General features: G+C 42.0%; 1 protein-coding gene across 1 annotated transcript; it reads left to right on the top strand.

Moving 5' to 3' along the window:
• Positions 1-338: 338 nt before the first annotated feature.
• Positions 339-21,169, top strand: LOC126187672 (V-type proton ATPase 16 kDa proteolipid subunit c-like). Its single transcript, XM_049928904.1, has 3 exons — positions 339-585; positions 18,317-18,506; positions 20,368-21,169. The coding sequence occupies exons 1-3, from the start codon at positions 501-503 to the stop codon at positions 20,570-20,572; spliced, it is 480 nt and encodes a 159-aa protein (XP_049784861.1). The 5' UTR covers positions 339-500; the 3' UTR covers positions 20,573-21,169.
• Positions 21,170-22,999: the final 1,830 nt, after the last annotated feature.

Here is a 22,999-nt window from a genome sequence, read left to right as displayed (position 1 = left end):
AATAATAATTCAGTACTTATTTCAATAAAATAGATGCTGAATTTCTGGGTACCTTGTGTAACGATAACTGCAAAAACTACTCTTCCCTTTATTCAAAACTGATTTTAGTTAGCAAAGACTTGTACGCAGCAGAATAAATTGGTCTTTTAAAGTACTGGAAGTGACAACTAGCACAGCTGTTGCGCTTTGCCAGATAGTATCAGCGCCACAGCTGTCGGTTAGCGCGGCAGCGGTCACATTACAAGAGAACCAGTGGTATCATTGATAATGTTTTTATCTGCAAACTCGATGCGCAGGACTCTCCGCGAAGCCTCTGCCCTCATTCGCTCGCAGCTTAGAGAGTTACAGTGACTAACAAGCAGGAGGCTTGGAGGATTCGGCACGTGAATACATCCCGTGTCGACATCGTCTGGAGAGCTGCACACTTGCACTGTTGGCCGCCATAGCTAGCGTGTTTTCTCCGCTTCGCATCTTTATTCTGAAGATCGAAAACTGCAAAAATGTCATCGGGGCTGCCAGAGGAGAACCCCATCTACGGACCGTTCTTTGGTGTCATAGGGGCATCGTCTGCTATGATATTTTCCGGTGAGTCTCTTGTTTGTCTCAGCTAAATAACAGTTGGTGGCCGTATGCGTAGGCATCGTAGTTAGTGTTTTCTATGAAATACAAGAGATAGTCGTGTAAAACGCAAGCTGCCGTTTTGCCATGTGAAACAATGAACAGCTGGTGACTGCGCAATGAAGTGCTGTTACCTCTTGTGCTACTAATTGCTAATACTGGATAACGAGAGCATCTGTACATGTTCGTGCGACAAGTAGTAAAATATGTATATAATAACACGTAATTGATACCTTCTGGAATAAATTGCCTTGGAAGTCATACCACTTATTACGGGGCACATACAACAAGCTGACATCAGTGAACTGTAAAACTGTGTAACATACATTATGCTCGCAAGTGATGATTGTTTCGGGGACACAAAAGTCCTCTTAGGAATGAATAGGAATTTGACTAATACCTATCGTGTGAAACTCAACTTGCCGCCTTCGTTTACGGGAGTATGAAAGCTGTAGTTGGCAGAGCTCAGGTTGACGTTTTGCTCAGCTTTCTAAAACCAATTTGCAAAAAGTGATTCCATTACGGCCACTGAAACTGCGTTACTCACACATCCACTTCTTGCCACCAATGAGCCGGCCGCTGTGGCCGAGCGGTTCTGGGCGCTTTAGTCCGGAACCGCACGTCTGCCATGGTCGCAGGTTCGAATCCTGCCTCGGGTATGGATGTATGTGATGTCCTTAGGTTAGTTGGGTTTAAGTAGTTCTAACTTCTAGGGGACTGATGACCTCAGATGTCAATTCCCATGTGCTCAGAGTCATCTGAACCATTTCTTGCCACCAATGACGATTAATTGATTAGCAAGAGTATTAAAAAATATGTTCTCTCGATCCCTGCAAATGTATCGGTGCAATTGAATAAAGCACCGTTCACTCAGATAGTTGCTGTTATAAACTTAGTGGCTAATGTTGCACGTCCGAAAGATAAAAGATCTTTACTATTAGAAATTTGGGCAGAAATAAGTCACGAAATTGTAGCGGAAACACGATATTTGAGAAATGTATTCGGGTGATATTCTAAAGATGTAACGCAAACAAGAAGCGAATGTAGCCTAAATAAAAATCGTACAATCTTTGAAAACTACGAATTGCACACAGTGATGTTTGGAGACGTATGTTTATCTGCGTGTTTCTGGAACTGAAGTGTTAGGATTTTCGTAAATAATGGAGAAAATAAATCACGTTGTTTTAAAATGTTCAGAAGTAACTAATACGCAAGATGAATTAAATTCGGTTTCACAGGACGTTTGGTCTTCGCGTGCAACGGTTAGGAGATAAATTTCAGAATTTAAGGATGGTTGTTAATTATTAAAGACCATGAGCTCTCATGATGTTAAAACAATATCCATGGATGTAACTCCGATTTTCTACATACATCTATCTCGAAAAATCGGGATAAAGTAATAACAACCGTTTCGTATTAAGGTGTCATTCAATTTTGGATCTCTTTAACAGAGAAGATAACGTATTGAAGGACATAAATCATCGATGCCGGATTGTAGTTGCTCTTGGACAGCTCAGTCGTTACACCACGTGCCCGGAGAAGGGAATGGTCCCAAGTCGAGTCCCGGATCAGGACAGAATTTTAATGAGCCAGGAAGTTTCTTACAGACTAGTATAGTAGTTGCAGAATGGATAATAAAATATTTACAGCATACAGCGAAGGTTTGTAGTAGCTTCATCTGCATCAACATACATATTCTTCAAGCCTACGTACGGAACGTGGGGGAGGGTACTCTGTCCCCCTTCCTGATCCACTCGCAAACAGAGCGAGAGAAAAACGACCGTCTACACTTCTCCGTATGAACCTTAACTTCTCGTATCCTATCGCCGTGGTCCTTATGTTGGCGGCAGTCAGCTTCAAATGCCGTTCTCTAATTTCTCTTAATTGTGTTAGTCGAGAAGATCATCGCCTTCCCTGCGAAGATTGCAAATTGAGTTCTCGAAGCATCTATGTGCCACTTGTGTGTTATTCAAATTAACCGGTAACAAATTTAGCAGTCCGCCTTTGAACTGCTTCGATGTCTTCCTATAATCTCACCTGGTACGGATACCAAACACTTGAGCAGTACTCAAGGATAGGTCGCAATAAAGTCCTCCTCTTCATAGATGAACCACGCTTTTCCAAAAAATTCCCCCAATGAAGTCGATAATTCGCCTTCCACACCACAATCGCCGCGCGGAGTGGCCGCGCGGCTGGAGGTTCTTTGTCCTGGTTTGCGTTGCCCCTTCCCCCCGAGATTCGCGTCCTCCTCGGACATGGGTGTGTGTTGATGGGTGTGTGTGTTGTTCTTAGCATAAGTTAGTTCAAGTAGTGTGCATGTCTAAGGAACAATGACCTCACCAGTTTGGTCCCTTTGGAATTCACAAACACAACCTACCACAATCCTCACATGATCATTCTTTCGATATTGCTTTGTGGCATTACGTCCACATATTTAAAAGATGTGACTGTATCTAGCAGGATTTTACTAATGCTGTATAGGAACATTACCGATCAGTATTTTCCTAGTCAGCCTCACTTAACTCATGTTTTCATACATTTAGAGCTAGCTGTCATTCTTTACACCAACTAGACATTTCGTCTAACAACTGAAACGTCCCCTTAGAAAAATTATGAATTCCTGTGCTGGTAAGCCCCTTACGTTACTTATTTTTCAAAACTGAAAGTACTCAGACGTTTTCTCTCTTTACTTATTCTGATCAACACTAAACTGACACACAATATTTTTAGCGCAAAGCAATCTGACTTTCAATAATCCCTGCAAAAGAATGGCCCTGACTAACCATAACCTATACCTTTCGTGAATAACTTACCTCAAAAAAATCTTCGTTCCTCGAACTACTCCAATACAGCGAGCGCCAATACTGCCAGCTGAAAAAAAAGATTCTAACTACGGAAGGCATTAACTACTGATAGGCATAGTTAGCAAACGAAAGAATGCATTTACCTTAATACCGTTCAGAAGTCGTAATATATATGTCAGTACATGACATTCAGTCTTACAAATTTCTTTTTTCTGATGGGCACACGTCCAGATCGTCCCGCTCTCAAAACTCTGGCACATCTCTCTCCATATCTACCACTGCTGGAGGTTCACCTCCAACCGCGCAACGCTGCTTGCTGTTCACAGCCAACAGCCCAACAGTACACAAGCGAATATTCCAACAAAGAGTCCAACCAGCCACAGACTGCACACAGCACAGTCAGTGATTTTCATACAGAGCGCTACGTGGCGTTACCAACATAAAAACCTAAACAGCCTACTTACACAAGTAGTAGTACCCGAGTGCCTCACGCCGATTCCGATACATTTCTATGTCAAAAATATGAGAGATGTATTTTTATACGTGTCCATACGGGCCGCTGAAGAGGTGAAAACTCTCCCAAAAAATATGCAGTTGTTTTCTTTCTGGGGCACATGTTGTCGAAACAGTAGGAAATATAACAAAAATGTTGGAACATAATTTTCAAGGTTGCTACTGCACTTCACGACCCTAAATATTTTTATATATTTCGAAATCCTCCCTCTCACCTCACAATTTTTGAAAACGGTAAAAAGTTTATGTTTAGTAAATCATTTAACAAAACATTCAACCATATGTCATAAAGCTACATCTCGAAGTCGCTGTAGTCAGATATAAGTTGAAAGTATCCCTAATACCGCTGTATGTGTACTCTGTCCGCCGTACGACGCTTGTCATACATGGCGATAATGTTGTTTGCAATTTCACAGTGCAACTATGAAAGATAGGCTTCTGACGGATTTAACTGAAAAAAATAAAGTCTCGCTATCTGACGAGTCCGGGAATGGCCACCATGGAGTGGCGAGAGGCGATTCCCATTTTGTTATTTCGTGGTCTTTGTTTCATTGGTTTTTGTTTCGCTTCGTTTCTTTAGTTGTTTGGTTTTGGATATTAAGTTCGACATCTACTTCGTTACCTTACAGTATTTAGGTTGTGTTGTAGTATCTTTGACAGTCAGGGGAAGTAGTATTATCCATTGCAAAGAAGTGCATACACATACATATTGTGCACCACGCACATCTGATTATTGCAATATTAATGCACTATTTGCAGCACGTATCACAACTTTTAAAGCAATAATTAACAGGAGGATCACATCTATTAGGTTTTTTCTCAGATGTATCCGCTCTTGTACCACTCATACCTAAACGCGTTCACAGATCGAGGGAATGTAAACTGATTATGAAACAGGATCGAATTTTCAGGACATAATTCGTCAGGTGCCGTATAGTAGTATTACGTCAAAGAACTATTTCAGAAAATTGCTCCACTGTCTGTCTGTGTAAACATCAAGTGGCTGGATTATGCCGGTTGATCTAGCAAGAGTCATCATACACTGTACGTGCTTGTTTCCTTATTCCACGTATTTGCGATAGATTGCCAGAATAGGGTATTACGGGAAAGACCAATCTACACAGTAAATTATTTGAAAGTTTGCGATAACTATGAGCGTGTAGGAGGCATTAATATGGAATTATCTTGACCACATGTATATGGCGACCTATTACCAGACGGTATACACAGGTGGGGAAAGGGGGGGGGGGGGGTAAAGGAGAGAGCGGCGAGGAGAGCGCGACGCTCTCTATGCGGGCCGCTCTCTATCTACACAATACCTCCGCACACTCACGCATGGGCCGCCTCGTGTTTACACCAATACACGTAATGTGGTAGGGAGGGTATGGACACCGAATCGCTCGGTGGGAACACGATGATGAGGTAAGTACTGGACCGCCGGACAGTAGGACAGAGATGTATTAATGTATGCATGCACTTCAACTGCGTGCGTACATTTGCACGTACTTTCATTCGGAAATCACCGTTCCCATAAACAGGCGGCCGGAATTTGCAGACGGAACGTCGGATGAAATCGAATAGTATGCACAGAGTGTAACACATTGATTGTATACACACTTATTTCAAATATAGTACCTATTATGCGAAAACTTCCATCATCCGCATTACGCTATCGAATCTACCATTACCGACAAAGTAACATCGTTCTCATTACATTTAGCGAATCTGATTAAGGAGTCCATCAACACCGACTTATTTGTACACAGTTATAGTGCTTTGACCTACGATGACGAAAGTGTATTTCCTGAGGCTGTCGCAGTTGATGAGGTGTTTGAAGAGGATTATGAGGATATTGTGGAAGGACAGTAAGAAGAGTAAAATTGCAGTAGATTTGGAATATAAAAAAGGTAGTTATGTTTTTCGCGTGGAAACAAGGAGAATAAGAGTTTTAAAAACACTCCAACATAATTTCAGAAAGGTTAAGGATACAAAATAACTATAAAGATGGAAAACACAAGTCACTGAAGGTGGGGACACAGAGCGACAAATTATTACAGAGTTCCAGTTATGTACTGGGAAATTCCAGAAGGCATGCAATAAATCACTACCTATTCATGGCTTGGACCTGAAACGATGGGCTTTCATGATGACAGATGAAGACAGATTGTCGTGCTATATGTTATCGACGACTACGAAACTGATTCATCATTTTAAAGTGAGGCATAGAATTATTTCCAAAAAATATTAATAACTTTGTTGCTCAGAAACAATTAACCAATACAGAACACCTAAATCTAATCTAATCTAATGCACTTGTGGCAAACGTAATATCAAATATTGCATTATTTAGGACAGGACAATATTTATAATTCGGAACAACCTTATTTAATTTGGAGACACATGCAGGTCATGCCCTATCCTTTAAAAGAACACTAAAAGTTGAATGTCTCGCTCAATCGTTAAATTCGTTTAACCCATAGCCACACCATACAGCCAGTCCTATTTGGTGTCTTATCATCCTCTTTGCTCATAGTCCGGCAGGAAACACGTGGTCAGTTTGGACCCATTGTTCAACGAACTATATATAAAGCCGATAATATTGTTACATTTGCTTCACCATCTGGTAAATTATCATCATATATCTCTATTAAATGAATTGCAGATGTTTACTTATCTACTATGGGAGAACGATCTGTTCTGTGTTTGGATTCCTGGACAGGACAAACAGACAAGAGGTTTGACAACATAGACAAAGGTAATAAGGACGTAAAAAATTATGACGATACCTGCTAGATCGACCTGCATAATCCATCCAATTGCTGTTTACCACATTCAGACCGAGGAAGAATTTTCTAAAACAATTCTCTGATGTAATCCTACTAAACGGCTATGATGTAAAATTTGCACCTGAGGAATAATATCCCGAAAATTCATTCCTGATTCATAATCAGTTTTCATCCCCTCGACTTGTGGACACGTTTAGGAACGCGTGGTTCAAGGGCGGTTGCTTCACAGAAGAACCTGATAAATGTGAACCTCCTGTTCGTTATTGCTTTAAAAATAGTGATAGAAGCTGTAAATTGTTCAATAAAATTGCAATAATCAAATGGGACGTAGAGCACAATGTACACGTGTATGAAGCACTTCTTTGCAATGGGTACTACAACGTCCCGTCCCCCCCAGTACTGTATAGAGTATCAGGGATAATACAACACAACATAAATACTGTAAAATAAGAAAGTAGATGTCAAAAGTAATACTCAAAACCAAACAATTAAAGAAAGGACAAAAAACAAACAAGTAAAACAAACCACGAAAAAACAAAAAGGAATTAGCCTCAAGCCATCTCCATGTTCGTTATTTCCGGACTCCACAGAGAGGGAGACCTTATTGCTTCAGTTAAATCCTTCAGGTGCCGAAATTGCAATTAACGCTATCACCATGTAAGACAAGCGTCATACGGAGGAAAGAGCGTATATAGGGGCAATTCCCACTTATATCTGACTACTACCACTTCGGGATGTAATTTTATCATATATGGTTGAATTATTTGTTAAATTTACTATTAAATTTGCTATACATAAACTTTTTACCGTTTCATAAATTGTGAGGTGTATGGAGGATTTTGAAATACATCAAAATGTTTAAATATGTGCCTGCACAGTTATAAAGTGGAGCAGCAACCATGGAAATTATGTTTAAACATTTTTCTTGTATCTTCTACTCTTTTCACGATAAGTGCTCGGAAAAATAACAACGGCGTTTTCTTCGGCGGATGGGGGGAGGGGGGTTGTTCAACACATAAACGGCCTTAGGGGCACGTATAAAAAAGACGTGTCTGATATTTTGACCTAGACTACAACATACTCGAAATTTATCGGAATCGGCGAGTGGAACTTGGGTAGTGTGCGTTGTAAGTCATTTTGTATCGTCCAATAGCCGCTGAACTTCACCGCCTTACCCCACATCACAGCATCACCAGCAAACAATTGCAGATTGCATCTCACCGTGTCCGCCAGATAATTTATGTGTATCGAAAATAATAACGGTCTTATCACACTCCCTGGGGAACTCCTAACGATACCCTTGGCTCTGATGAACACTCGCCGTCGAGAACAACATACTGTGGTCTTTTACTCAAGAAGTCCTCGAGCCACTGTCATATCTGGTAACCTATTCGAAACGCTCACGGATCACCGGGTTTCGGGTTCGATTCCCGGGGACTTGGTGTTCGTGATGTCCTCATCATTTCATCATTATAGTCATTATTCCAGACAGTGACTCGATTGGATTCTATAAAAAATGGACTGTCTAACAACTGAGACTTTGTACGGGCGATGATTACAGCGCAATTGAGTGCCCCACAAACCAGACATCATCATACGCTCATATCTTTGTTAAAAATGATATGTTCATTTCACACTGCTTCGAATTGAAGTGCCCAGTGAAAATTATGTCTTTGCTGGTGTTTGGAATCTTTCAGCTTCATACCGAAAGGCGGAAGTATGAAGTCATTCAACAGTTTTTTTCTGTCTGAAGCCTATGAAGATGAGGGCACAAGCATCCAGCCGTCCAGTGTCGATATGAATTTACGAATAGTCTGCGAGTATTCAACCAGTGACGAGAGGGCCGGCATCTCCGTACCTTGTATTCGCGTGCTGGCGTGACCATAGATCGATGCAAGGAGGAATTTTAGTTTTCTGCCCAAGTTCACGCTGAGCATACAGATATCGCCGACATTCAGTCGACGATCGGTCAAACGTCCCGTGCAAGTGCTGACCTGTCACACCCACGCAATAGTTGACCGTCGGTCACAGGGGCGATATTTCTGCAAAGGGTGATAAAAAAGTGTCGAATATTTGGGAGGTGGCAGACCCACCAAAACAAGGACTAAGAACTCGATTAACCATAGCTTTTAAATGAATACCTCAAGAACTATGAAACTTGTTCATTTTAGATACTGTGAAATACATCTCCCCACTTGTAACCTCTTTGCTTTCAGTATTTCGGGAGGGCATACGTTGGATCAAAACAAGATAAATGTGTCCTCAAAACGTGGGCTCTAAAATGCATACCTTAAGAGCTATGATCAGTTCTTCAACAGAACAGATGTGTTTCTGAATAGCGAACATGAACAAGTGCTCATAGATCAGGACTTTATTTTTTCTGAAAATATTAGACATTTTCTTAACACACTGTAGATAACAATGTCGCCAACAGTTAGTTTGTGGCGAACGAGCTGAGTGATCGTTGTGATGTCAACAAACAGAAATTGGAAGCGTAAAATACACAGCTTGAAAATGGCAGGGTGTGCTCCTTCCGAAATTTTGGTACTGTCGACAACATCACCCGGCTGAATTCCCGTAAGTTATTCGAACACCACGTGTTATTCTGACAGCACGTTTGAGAGGAATGTAGGGAGAAATGTAGGCTTTCTTTCTTAAAGGTGAGTTCCTCAGAATATCATTTCGTATGACAGTACTGAACGGAAATATGCAAAATATGTCAACTTACTGATTCGTCTGTCCCCAAGGCTCGCAATGATTCTAAGAGTAAATGTGACTGAATTAAGTGGTTTTAGCAGCTTCGAAAGTGTTTTTTGCAGTTTAAATTCTCTTCAGTAGGGACACTTAGGTATTTTGAACTTTCCTCCATATTTATTATTTCCCCAGAATGTGTTACACTTTTCATTGGTGTAGTACCGCTAGGAGAGGAGAACTAATATGTTGTGTCTTTTACAAAATTGGGGGTGATAATATACGCAGATAACCAGCCAATGATACTTCTAAGAATAATGTTTACTATTTCTTCCGTTTCTGTGTGTATCTTTGGATTGATTAAAATACTTGTGTAGTCTGCAAAAAGGACTAATTCTGATTGTTATATATTAGACGGAACATTGTTTATTTATATGAGGAACAGTAGTGGAACTAATACTGAACCATTGGGAACACCATACGTGATTTCTTGCTAGTGAGAATTAAGTTCCCGGACTATACTGGTTAAATTATTAAGTACGGCAGTCTGCATACTTTTCGTCAGATATGACATTATCCATAGGTTGGCTGTACCATCAATCCCATAAAACTTCAATATATCTAGGAAAATGCTGCAATTCACAGACTCAAATGTCTTAGACAGATCGCAGAAAATACCGAGTGGCGCTATTCAGTGCTTGTAAAATTTGGTGAGTGAACACGTAAACGTCATTCTCAGTAGAGCAACCCTCCTGAAACCAAACTGTGATTTGTTAGTGGATACTAATTTTCTCAAAAATTTTCGCAAATTATGTCAGTCGTGAAACGGGTCAGTAGTTGTTGAGATTCTGCGTTAAGGTCTCCGAGATCGCGAGACTGAATGGCGCAGAGTTTGGTCCGTAACTACATCTGTCGAAAGCGCGACTAAACACTGGCAGATGCGAGCGGCCACTCTCCTCACAAACCGAGTTTCGTATCTCTGAAGATATGGCTGGCAGACGGTGTTGACCAAATCGAATATTCAAAGTGGTCAGAAATTTCTGAAACGCTTATAGTGATGTTTCAGGGCAGATTGTACTGAGACACAAATGTTAAGAGAAAAATTCGGTACATTGTGCCGTTTCAGAATTATTTAGCACTAAAGTTAGCCAATCAGGTCGTTTAGCGCTCGGGTTCGAAAACCCTGCGAGGTGAGGTGTTGCCAAATGTATAATCCACGTTGCAAGCGTATTACAGCCTATTCAACGTCGGACGGCATGGTCTGGTGGTAGAGAGCTCGACGTCGGAAACGCAGGATAATGCAGATCGCCAATTATTGAAAAAATGTAAATTAGTTACATACAATGGCGTGCAAACACTTTATTCAACATTTAAACGTCACTAATGACATTTGGATTTCGGCTGACATGTTCGATATGCCTGCCATCATTGGCGATGATGTGGCGCAGACGAATAGTGAAATTCTGCGTAACCCGCTGCAAGGTGTCGGAACTGGAGGTTATTACTGTACACCTTGTCTTTAATATGGCTACACAAAAAGGAGTCGTACATGTTCAGATGGGAGGAATATTGCGACCAACCGAGGCCCATTCCAGTGGCCTCTGGGTACCCCAGCGCCAGAATACGGTCCCAAAGGGATCCTCCTGCTTCGACGGGGTCGAGCTCTGTATTGCATGAACCACATCTTGTAGAAATCAGGGTCACTTTGGATAATGGGGATGAACTCATCTTCCAAAACCTTAACGTAACGTTCGGTAGTCACCGTGCCGTCAAGGAATCTCAAAAAATGTTCAGAATGTTCAAATGTGTATGAAATCTTATGGGACTTAACTGCTAAGGTCATCAGTCCCTAAGCTTACATACTACTTAACCTAAATTATCCTAAGGACCAACACACACACCCATGCCCGAGGGAGAACTCGAACCTCCGCCGGGATCAGCCGCACAATCCATGACTGCAACGCCCAAGACCGATCGGCTAATCCCGCGCGGCAAGGAATCTCACACCGATTATTCCTTGACAGGACATTGCCCACCAAACAGTCACCCGTTGAGGGTGAAGAGACTTATCGCTCGCGATATGCGGGTTCTCAGACCTCCAAATGCGCCAATTTTGCTTATTGACGAACCCATCCCAATTAAAGTGAGCTTAGTCGCTAACCCAAACCAAGCATGCTTGCGCATACTAATTCCCATCATGCCCCACGGCCAACCGCGCAGTTTGAACATCCCAATGCAAACTGTTCTGAAGTTATGACGATTTTAGTTCATATAGTTCAATAACTCTCACCCTGCCGTTTTATGTTGATTTAATCAAATGCGAGGAAAATATCTGTATTTTTTGTTGTCTTAACGTTTATGTATGAAATTCATATATGCAATGGAACTGTGGAACTTTTGTTCACGTAAAACCCACTGGCACTGGCCACAAGTGAGCACATTTATTCCAACAACTACAGTATCCGTAACGTTCAATAACTGCTTGTGATTCCACCCGACGAAGGTCTAACAATGTGTACCTGTTAGGACGTAGTTATAGAAAGACAATAAACCTCATACATAGCCAATAGCCATACGTGTAACAAATACAAGGAAAATAATGATGTTTTGTCAGGTCGTTAATGTAACAACATAATTTTCAGGAGGGAAACGTAAAACTAAACGTTCACAGTAGCTGCTCTACATGTCCTCCTTCAGCCTGTCTGCACGTATCGCTACGGTGCGTCATGGAGTCCGTAAGATTTCCCGATACCAAAGGTTTTCCTGATTTCATCAAAGCCTGCAAGTGTCCCCGAAAGAAGGTCTTCGATTATGACTACCGGTTGGTATAGACGAGTGTTTTTCATATTCCCCCACAGATAAAAATCTGACGCTGTCAGATTTGGGTCGCCGGAGTGGCCGAGCGGTTCTAGGCGCTACAGTCTGGAACCGCGCGACCGCTACGGTCGCAGGTTCGAATCCTGCCTCGGGCATGGATGTGTGTCATGCCCTTAGGTTAGTTAGGTTTAAGTAGTTCTAAGTTCTAGGGGACTGATGACCTCAGAAGTTAAGTCCCATAGTGCTCAGAGCCATTTGAACCATTTTTGTCAGATTAGGCCAACGATGTGGCCAGGGAAATGGACTACTTCGGCCGATCCACCTCTGTGGATACAGCGCCTCTACATGCTCACGTACCGCAGCAGCAAAGTGCGGCGGTGCGCTGTGGTGTGGGAACCACATTCCCTAACGGACCGCCGGAGGAAGAACGTTTCGATAGAATGCTAAATTCGTCTGTCCATTTAAATGGGGCGGAAATAAAATGACACACAACGAACAGTCGCCTACGATTCTTGCCCAAATGTTTAAGCTAAACCTTTGCCGATACAGTTAAACATAAGTACCACGCAGATTTGCGTCCATCCAAATGTGGACGTTTCGGGAGTTGAATCCTCCTTCTCTGGAGAAGCATGCCTTGTCTGTCCACAAACCAACCTTTCGGAATGACGATATTCGTTACATTGATTTAAGTACCACACGTTGTATTGGTAATGTGACCGATAGTCCTCATCCACCACATCGTGCACTTTCTGTAGATGGTAAAGAATAGGTGTTCGCAATGTAGTACATGCATTATACAGCGTATGAAACTTCTAGCGCCAAACAAACTTATACATTTTACCGTGTGTACTTCGCAGACATACTTTGAGAACTTCGGGATAACTTGACGTATCCTCAAGACACTACCAATGACCCTTGATCTGATATTTCGTGTTGCAGGGAGCGTGTCGAGAACGTTTTATTGTAATTGAACTTTGCAACGCAGCGTTCTCGACCAGCGTCGATATTGGTTGCAGCAAAACTTTCGGTCCCCCTTAACCCTCTATCAGCCGCTACAAACGTATCTGTACACGGAACAACGCATTTGGGAAATCTTGGATTGTAAACGCTGCGAGCTTCTAGTCCATTTTGACTCGCAGTGCCGTATGCTAAATACGTATCGGCATATTCCTCGAAGGAGTGCCAATGATGCACCTAGTACCACTACGTGTGTGTCAAGCCTACCTCACTGATGATGAAACTACCCTTGTTCGATTTCGTAGTCGGGTGCACAGTTATACATCGATGCGATTTTGAAGGCTAAATGGACAGTGACACCACCGATGTTCGCAGCTTCCTTCTCAGTGCTGGCACTAACCACCTACTCGTTGCACATGCTCTTATGATGTTGAGTGAAGATGTTGTACGTCTCTATGGGCAAGAGTAGCGCATACGTCTTCCGAACGCGAGTGGGGACAGTGAAGATAATCTATAGCTGTAGCCTATCGTGGGTTACGTGAATCATATACTGTGTATGACTGCAAGCAACAACTCGGGCGGTGCACCGTTCGTAGTTCGCATGCATTTCCAGTGTTCCTACTTGCTGAATACTCTCGTCATGTAGCGTCTCCAGTACGTCGATATAACTGATGTTGTCATTGACTTCCATCAGTTGAAGCAAGTCATATCGTTCTTCCACTGGCAGTTCTGTGTCTTCAGTTTTGGATGTTCATATATCCATCAACTCATTCATTGAAACTTATTGACAAATTAAAACTACGTGTCGGACTGAAACTTGAACTCGGGACCTTTGCCTTTCGCCTGCAAGTTCTATTAAACTAGCCAAGCACGACTCACGACCCGTCTCACAGACCCATCTCGCAGCTTTAGTTCCGTCAGTACCTCGTCAACCAGGAAGTTCCATACCAATACCAACGCACACTTCGTTGTAGGGTGAATATCTTATTCTGGAAACTCATTCGTTAGTATCTCGTTGTCACTGTCTGTCTGGTTTTCTCAACGCTTCTCCATGATTTCCTTCTCGCATTGGTTATAGGACTCCAGGTAATGACCAAGCTCCAGCACATCAACAAACTCCATTCAGAACGGCAGATGCAGCGTTACTACTTCACGATTATAACTGCCCTTGTCGTCTAAATTGTAGAAATGGCTGTGCACGACTCGTGACTGACAAGGGAATCATCAGACCTGTTAAACGCGGATTTTGATGAGTCTCAGCTACGTTTTACAAGCGTCTGTCCAGAGTGCCTAGCTAGCGGCTTTCCATGCGACGGCCCCTAGTTTACGAGAAAATCGATTTTTAAATTTTTTGGGTACCTTCTATAATCGTAATGTTTGTCATGTTTCGACTGAATCAGAGTAGTGCAGTGTCTAAGGTTCCCGGCTACCACACTGGCGGTATCGCATCGAATTTTGCTTTTGAATTTTTTCCCAATTTTGACATGTAGAATATAGTTAAATATTATACCGAAGAACCAAAGAAACTGGTACACCTGTTTAATATCGAATAGGGCCCCCGCGAGGCAGCAGAAGAGCCTCAACACGACGTGGCATTGACTCGACTAATGTCTGAAGTAGTGGTGGAGGGAACTGACACCATGAATCCTGCAGGGCTGTCCACAAACCCGTAAATGTACAACGGGTTGAGGCTCTCTTATTAGTAGCACATTGCAAGGCATCACAGATATGCTGAATAATGTTCATTTCTGGAGATTCTGCTGGCCAGCGGAAGTGTTTAAACAGACAAAATGTTTCTGGAGCCACTGTGTTGCAATTCTGAACCTTTTAGGTGTCGCATTGTTCTGCTGGAATTGTGCAAGTCCTTCGGGATGCACAATGAACATGAATCGATGCAGATGATCAGACAGGATGCTTACGTACCTGTCAGCTGTCGGAGAAGTATCTAAATGTATCATTGTACCCATATCACTCCAAATGCACACGCCCCATATCAATTCTAGAGCCTCCGCCATCTTGGACAGTCCTCTGCTGACATGAAGGATGCATGGATTCATGAGGTTGTCTCCATAGCCGCACACGTCCATCCCCTCGATACAATCTGAAACTTGACTCGTCCAACCAGGTGACGTGTTTTCAGTCATCAACAGTCCAATGTCGATGTTGATGGCCCAGGCGAGACTTAAAGCGTTGTGTCGTGCAGTCACCAATGGTACACGAAAGCCCATATCGATGATGTTTCGTTGACTGCCTCTCACGCTGACACTTGTCGGTGGCCCTGCACTGAAATCTGCAGCAATTTACGAAAAGGTTGCCTTCTGACACCCTGAACGATTCTCCTCAGTCGTCGTTGGTGCCAATCTCGCAGGATCTTTTTCCGGCTGCAGCGATATCACATATTTGATGTTTCACGGGATTCGTGATATTCACGGCACACTCGTGAAATGGTCGTACGCCAAAATCCCCCACTTCATCGTTACCTCGGAGGTAGTGTGTCCCATCGCTCGTGTGCCAACGATAACACCACATTCAAACTCACATATATCTTGATAACCTACCGCTGTAGCAGCAGTAAAGGATCTAACAACTGTGCCAGTTACTTGTTCTTTTAGCAGGCGTTGGCGACCGTAACGCCTTACTCTGCCTGTTTACATATCTCTGTATTTTAATACGCATGCCTCTTCGAGTTTCTTTGGCTCTTCAGTGTGTATGTCATTCAAAATTATTCAGAAACATTTAGTTTCGCAATAGTAATTTCATTAATAAATCATCAAAGCAGTAAATTTTCATCATATGTTTAATCCGTTCGTTACGGGATAGACAGCAGAATCGTCTTACTCGCTGTCACTTGCTGTGCTGCAACAGAATTCCGGTGGTATTTGTTTTAGGAGCAACCGAAACTAAAATTCATGTAGCACCACCCACATTTAATCAAGACTGCTGCCTTGGATGCATACTGCCGGCGTGGGTGGCCGAGCGGTTCTAGGCGCTACAGTCTGGAACAGCGCGACCGCTACGGTCGCAGGTTCGAATCCTGCCTCTGGCATGGATTTGTGTCACGTCCTTAGGTTAGTTAGGTTGAAGTAGTTCTAAGTTCTAGGCGACTGATGACCTCAGCAGTTAAGTCCCATAGTGCTCAGAGCCATTTGAACCATATTGGATGCATACTGAATTTTTGGAAGCTTTCAGAAAACACAGTTCTTATATATTCAAAGAGATTGTTGTTTCTTCGATCGACTGAGAAGCGAACCATGCGTACTTGATCATTAATGTGAAACCACGTGTCCTAAATTGATGAACATTTAAAGAATATTTTGTTACAGAACCTTCTGTCGAAGCGGTTTTTACGTAAGTCTTCAGCTTTTTGAGATTTTTCGTCAAAATTTTAACCTATTTCTATAAAAGTAAGCATCAGAGTAGTGTCAGATCCCTACCGTCAGCGTGGTAGCCGTGAAACTTGGCCATTGGGCTACGCTCCCTTGATCGAAACGGGACTAAGTTACAGGCACAGGAAACACGCGTAGCATTTCAACATTGATTTTCTAGGACACTAGGGACAGTCGCATGAAAAACCGCTAGTCAGATACTCAGAAGAGGGTCCTCTATATCATACGCAAGATTTATCAAAATACGTTATAAACAGGCACGGTGGTACCCTTGTGAGGTGTTGTATGTGTTTAGTAGTTGTGTCGGTAAACTCCGCCTCCAATGCTTTCTCACTTTTAAAATCAGCCGTAGCATCATCACCATCGTCTTCCTTCGTTCAACCTTCTCTTCTTGTAAAGACAAACGTGTAGCGTGACTGAGCGCTGATCGTGAGTTCTATTCATTATCTCGCGTCTCAGAAACGTTTACTCAGCGCTAGGACAGCTTCAGCTATTCAGTCTCAGGGCACCAACGTCATTTTTATATCTGTTATATTTCTATTACGTGAAACTGACGATACAGAGCGCTGAAACTTGTTGCCGTAGGTAATGACACCTTGCAGAACGGTAGCTAAGTAAAGGCCATGTATCTTTGGCGTTACATGGGTTCTATACGCAGATAAAAGTCACCAGTTCCGAGTTCGTTTGCTAGAGCTTTAGCAAGTGACGACCAACATCAGCGGTGCTTAGAATTAGCTAGGGGGAGCTAATTGTAGAAGTATTCGTGAAACAGTTATCCTAGCGCATGGCTTGTTTGATGCCGTACAAATGGCGTTGCAAGCAGTCATAATAAAGGAAGCAGACTCTGCTGTAGGTGGGCACTTGTGTACAGTTCTGTTGTGTTTATTTAGCACGGCCACTCCCTAGCAGAGTCATTCTGTTAAATATGTAGTATAGTGGTTGCTCTGATTACATCACACATACGCCTTTTTTGCACTGAATAATAGTAATCGCTATGAAAAGTATATGTTATGTGTAAATTTAAAATCACCTCAAACATAAAAATGCTGTGAACTTGCAGTCTTGGGCAAAATAACGACAACAAAGCTGGAATTTAGATTTTAAAAACAGCTTATGTGGGTTCGCTTTTTATATACAAAAAATGAAATATAGATGGATCTCAGAATCATTGGCCGTCAGTCGGCTGTGCGTGGTGCATGGAGTCTTGCCGTTTCTCTGATGCGGCACTCTGGTTCTATGAGGCATTTGAATTAACTATAGATAAACAAGAGTGGCAGAAACATGTACAGTGCGAGCACTTTACCGTGGCCGTCGGCCAAGGGGTGAAGAGTGGTGCGGGTAATGAAGCCTCGCCTCCTTCTCGGATAGCTGGCAGTCTACAACTATTTTTTGTGCTTTAGCAGAAGCAAAACTGGTTCATTCGTATCGTCGCTTCTCTATAGCCCTGTGAGATTCACTTTCAAGTCTCATGATGCATCATTTAAAATTAAGAAAAGAATACAATTAGCAGTGCATAAACCAAAGTAAGTACTGGTACACAGAGCGTCTGGCAACGGCTACCACATAATAACTTGCTTAGGTTGGCAAGGTTGTAAAGAAGATAGTTCAACCCTGATCTCTAGCGGTATCTTACGCAACCACAGGTCAAAACACGACCGAACTGAAACTGCCGCGTTGAGATGTGTGCCTAAGACCACAGTGACTATATTTAGGTGTCCAACAACCATTCGTCTTTCTGTTGCAGCGTTGGGGGCAGCCTATGGCACCGCCAAGTCGGGCACGGGCATAGCTTCAATGGCAGTGATGCGACCCGAACTGATCATGAAATCCATCATCCCCGTCGTCATGGCGGGTATCATCGCCATCTACGGGCTAGTCATAGCCATCCTGATCGCCGGACAGATCAAAGGGCCCAAAGAATACTCTCTCTACATGTAAGTCACAAAGATGCCAAATGGCGATACATTACATGGATTTGTACTTATTGTCCAGCAGTTACAACTGAAAATGGAGTGTTCAAAGAAGGTACTTTTTTTCAGAAGAAGGTGAAGTTGAGCTCATCTCGCTTGAGGGTAAAGGTGTCAGAAAATTCCAGAGTTGACGCCACACATGCTTCCATCTGTCTCTACCTTTCTGTCTCTGTCTTTAATTTTTTTTACAATCGTATTGACCAACTGGGATCACGTTAACAACTTCAGTTTCTCTTCTTCCTTTGTTGTTGTTTGCTATTATTCCAGTATTCCCTCATTTTCTCCCCATGAAGTCTCTTCCTTTCTTCTGTTCATGTTGTTCCCGATTTTTTATTTCTTCTGCTTTGAAAGCCTTCCAAATTTAGTATTTTGTTTTTAAAACGGTTTCTTTCTGCTATTTCTGATTCTTTGATGTTGTTTCTTTCAATATCTTTTCTAACTTCTGTAATCCATGCTATTGTCGATTTCTTCTTCCAGAAATATAGGAGTACTAGTTTTGTTAGTCTATTTCCATCCATTCGGTAGAGATGTCCAAAAAAGGTTAATCTTCGTTTGGCCATTACTTCAGATATTTTCTCTATATTTTTGTAGATCTCCTCATTACTTCTTATTTTCCAACCATTTGCAGTATTCACTGCACCCAGTATTTTTCTAATAATCCTTCTTTCCAACACCTCTAGTTTGTCCATCTTATAGCTCATCGTTAGGCATTCAGATCCATATAAACATTCTGGTCGTACCACTGTGGTGTAGTGTTTTAGTTTTGTTTTTCTAGGTATACATTTCTTGTTGTAAATATTTTTGGTCAAACCATATGCTCTTTCCATTTTGCTAATTCTTACATCTATTGCAGATTTTTCTAGTCCAATCTGTTGTATAGTTTCTCCAACATATTTAAATTTATTTACTCACTCTATTTTACCTATTTGTGTTTCTATATATTTTGGTGCATTCTTTATATTTGTCATGAATTTTGTTTTTTTAGCTGAAATTTTGAGACAAGTTCTGTTTGCTAATTTTTCCAGAATGTTTATTTGAGTAACTGCTTCTGTCAGTTTTTCTGAAAATATTGCGAAATCATCCGCAAAAGCCAAGCAGTTTACCTTAATTCCATCTGTTTTCCTTCCCAGAGCTACTGGATCAATTTTGTGATTTTTTAGCTCCGAATTCCAGATCCTTACAATTTTTTCTAGAACACAGTTAAACAGTAAAGGTGATAAACCGTCACCTTGTCTAACACCAGTTTTTATTTCAAAAGGCTGAGATACTTCTCCCTTAAATTTGACTTTAGATACTGTGCCTGTTAGTGTTTCAGTAATTACGTTTGCTAGTTTTGATTTAACACCAAATTCTCTAATGACCTTATTATTGTTTCTCTGTCTATACAGTCAAATGCTTTCTTGAAATCTATAAATGACACTAGTATTGGTTTGCTGGTTAACATTCTATGGCGAATTATTGACTTTAAGTTAAAAATTTGCTCTGCATAGGATCTATCTTTAATTATTATATTAATAAATATTATATGTATTACTATATATTTCGCTCTCTCTCTCTCTCTCTCTCTCTCTCTCTCTCTCTCTCTCTTTCTCTCTCTCTCTCTGTGTTTGTGTGTGTGTGGGGGGGGGGGGGGGAGGGGAGGCGAGGGGTGTTTGTGTGGATGGGTGGGAGCGTCTGTGTGTGTGTGGGTGTCAGCTCGAGCCGTTCCACGTGACGCATACTCTAGCGGTGTAGAGGCGGTAATCCTTTGAATGGAGCTGCTGTACGTGCCATGGTCTGGTTCGAATCGCTGACTGATGGACCCGGATGGTGGTGGGTGTTGCAGGGGCTTCAAGCACATGGGCGCCGGCCTCACAGTGGGCTTCAGCGGGCTGGCCGCTGGCTTCACCGTGGGCATCGTGGGCGACGCGGGCGTGCGTGGCACAGCGCAGCAGCCGCGTCTCTTCATCGGCATGGTGCTCATCCTCATCTTCGCCGAGGTGCTGGGCCTCTACGGGCTAATCGTCGCCATCTTCATGTACGCCAGCTAGCGCACCCACCATGGCAGCCGCTCGCCCTGTCGACTGAGCAAGAAGTCCTCACAGGGCCTGTTCCCCTTTCCAGATGATAGGTAAAGGCCTCGCGGCCTCTTTTGTTGCTCTCTAGAACTGCAGTTCAGTAAAACACAGGACACCCAGGAAAAGGCTAGGATATGTGTGTCAGAAGTTTTGCCTCCACTGAAAAACAGGAAGAAGAGAGTTATCAGGACTGGATACAAGAGAAGGAATACGCCGATTCTGCATCTCGTGAATATCATTGGCAAAGGAGGGGAACCTTCTCAGCACATCACAGTTTTCAAGTTCTTTCTTTGTTTGTCTTCCTTGTAATCCAACATGAGGAGGTTCCAAGCTTGAAAAAGAAGCAGGCTGAGCACGTGTATGGAAATAATGTAAGATTTTGTTGTTTGTCTATAAACTATCCAACTACTTAAAAATGAAATCATAAACCCTGAATGTTCATACATGAACTGCTGTATAACATTCACAGTTTATGCTTTCGTGTGTCACAAACGGGAAAGAATACTCACCTACGACGATGAGAAATATTGTAAACGGTGCTTTTAATACCCATAACTTTTGAATAAAAGTAATAAAATTTAATTTTTTGCTCCTTTCTTTCTTTCTTTGACAAAAACCCAATATCCTTATAAACTGATGGTTTCTAAATGAACAACTATACACGAATTAATACAGCAGAACATGTATTTTGTGTTCCACATGTCTCAAAAGACGCTACAGTAAAATATCATACACTATTGAGCAAAAATAAAAACTGTTGGAAAAATCATCAGACGTCTTCAACATATTTACAACCACAATTCAACTACAGACTCTTTCCTGCACAATGTTACATCTCAAGCATCCTCCACATAAATTTCCTCAAGATGAACAGTCTATGGGGATCGTATTTATGGGGATTTCTGAACGCTTAAGTGCAGCCCATTATATGGCTTCATACTTAGCAAATCGGACTATTCAAGATTAAAAATGGAAATGTTACTGATTATAGCGCCGTTGGCGATACGTCGGAGGTAAGGGGGAGTTGGGAGTGAAAGCAGAAATTTGGTGACTGTATGTTTTTAGTGGACCGTTTAGGTGCCTATGTTGTGAGAACGTCTCGTGTGTGGCCCAGTGGAAGACGTATCGGGAACCATTGTGTTGAATGCCAAGTGCAAGCCAGGGGGACTGTAATAAAAATCCCGCATATTTCCATAACATAACATCGTAAGTCTGAAAACAGGACAGCACGTGGCGCCGTGGGAAAGAAGATTATTTAAATACACGCCATGTAGCTATATTTTCGGTGAGAAAATCTATAATATTTGTAATCTAACTGCCATGACCTATAACATAGCCAGTTGTAGCAAATATGACACAATGACATGCAAGTTATTACCTAACCAACCATAGCTAAGATACCCACTGATGACTGATATTTTCCTGCAATAGACTGCAAGGCAGCACACAAAAGCATCTAGAATTACCTAATTATATATTTTGAATTTACACTATCCACTGTTGACTGAACCCAGTCGTATGATAAGTTGATACTAAGACTGCCCTTACCTCAGGCTGGAATTAAGTGAACACGACTCATTTTGAGGCCTCTAGCCTCATCCTCAAATGTACCTGATACATATACATCAAACTGATATGCTACCAGACACTCAGTTGGTCACTTCATGAGTGATGCTCTGGTCCCTGGTTACTACAGAACAATTGACTACACCAAGACATGGTCCAAAGATAAACACACTTCACATCAGTTTTATGTACATGTGCCAGGTACATCTCAACAAAGGCTAGAAGCCTTGAACTCGATCGTGTAAAACGAAAAAAAAATTGAAAATCAGTTGACTGTTGTCATTCTTAGTCTCTGTACACATCTAGTGATTATTGATCCATTTAATTTGATCACCCTAAAAGCAGAGTTCTACTGCTGATTTTCGTAAGTGGTAACAGATCGTGATGATGTCTGTAGAGTGACCCGTTACATCCACTACTGAAAAATCGTGGAACACATAAAAACTAATAAAAAACATTTTAAATTATTTTGTTCCTGGGAAACAGCGATCTAAAAGTACAATAAAAGTTTTTAATAAAACAGTGTTTATCGTTTCCATGTAGATGGCCGCTGCTTGCCACTTTCTTCAGCCGTCACTGCGGAGTTTCATTTGTCTGTTAATGAACGTACCACAATCGAAACCGGTCATCTGATTTATAAATTTTAAGTCCTTATATGCGATCCTAGATGTTTTATTAAAAACTTTTTATAAGAAACCTTTTTTCTTGAATAAAACATCTGCATCTGCATCTGCATCATTCGACATTCTGACACTGAGCCGTTTTCAAAGGATCTGAGTGGAACAGATGTTGCTTACAGTAAGAAACATTGAGGAAGGCATTTGCAATACCATG

Source organism: Schistocerca cancellata, chromosome 5, assembly GCF_023864275.1.
Source record: "Schistocerca cancellata isolate TAMUIC-IGC-003103 chromosome 5, iqSchCanc2.1, whole genome shotgun sequence".
NCBI classification, from domain to species: domain Eukaryota; kingdom Metazoa; phylum Arthropoda; class Insecta; order Orthoptera; family Acrididae; genus Schistocerca; species Schistocerca cancellata.
Note: the sequence above shows the minus strand (reverse complement) of the source record. Positions and strands in the feature narration are given on the sequence as shown.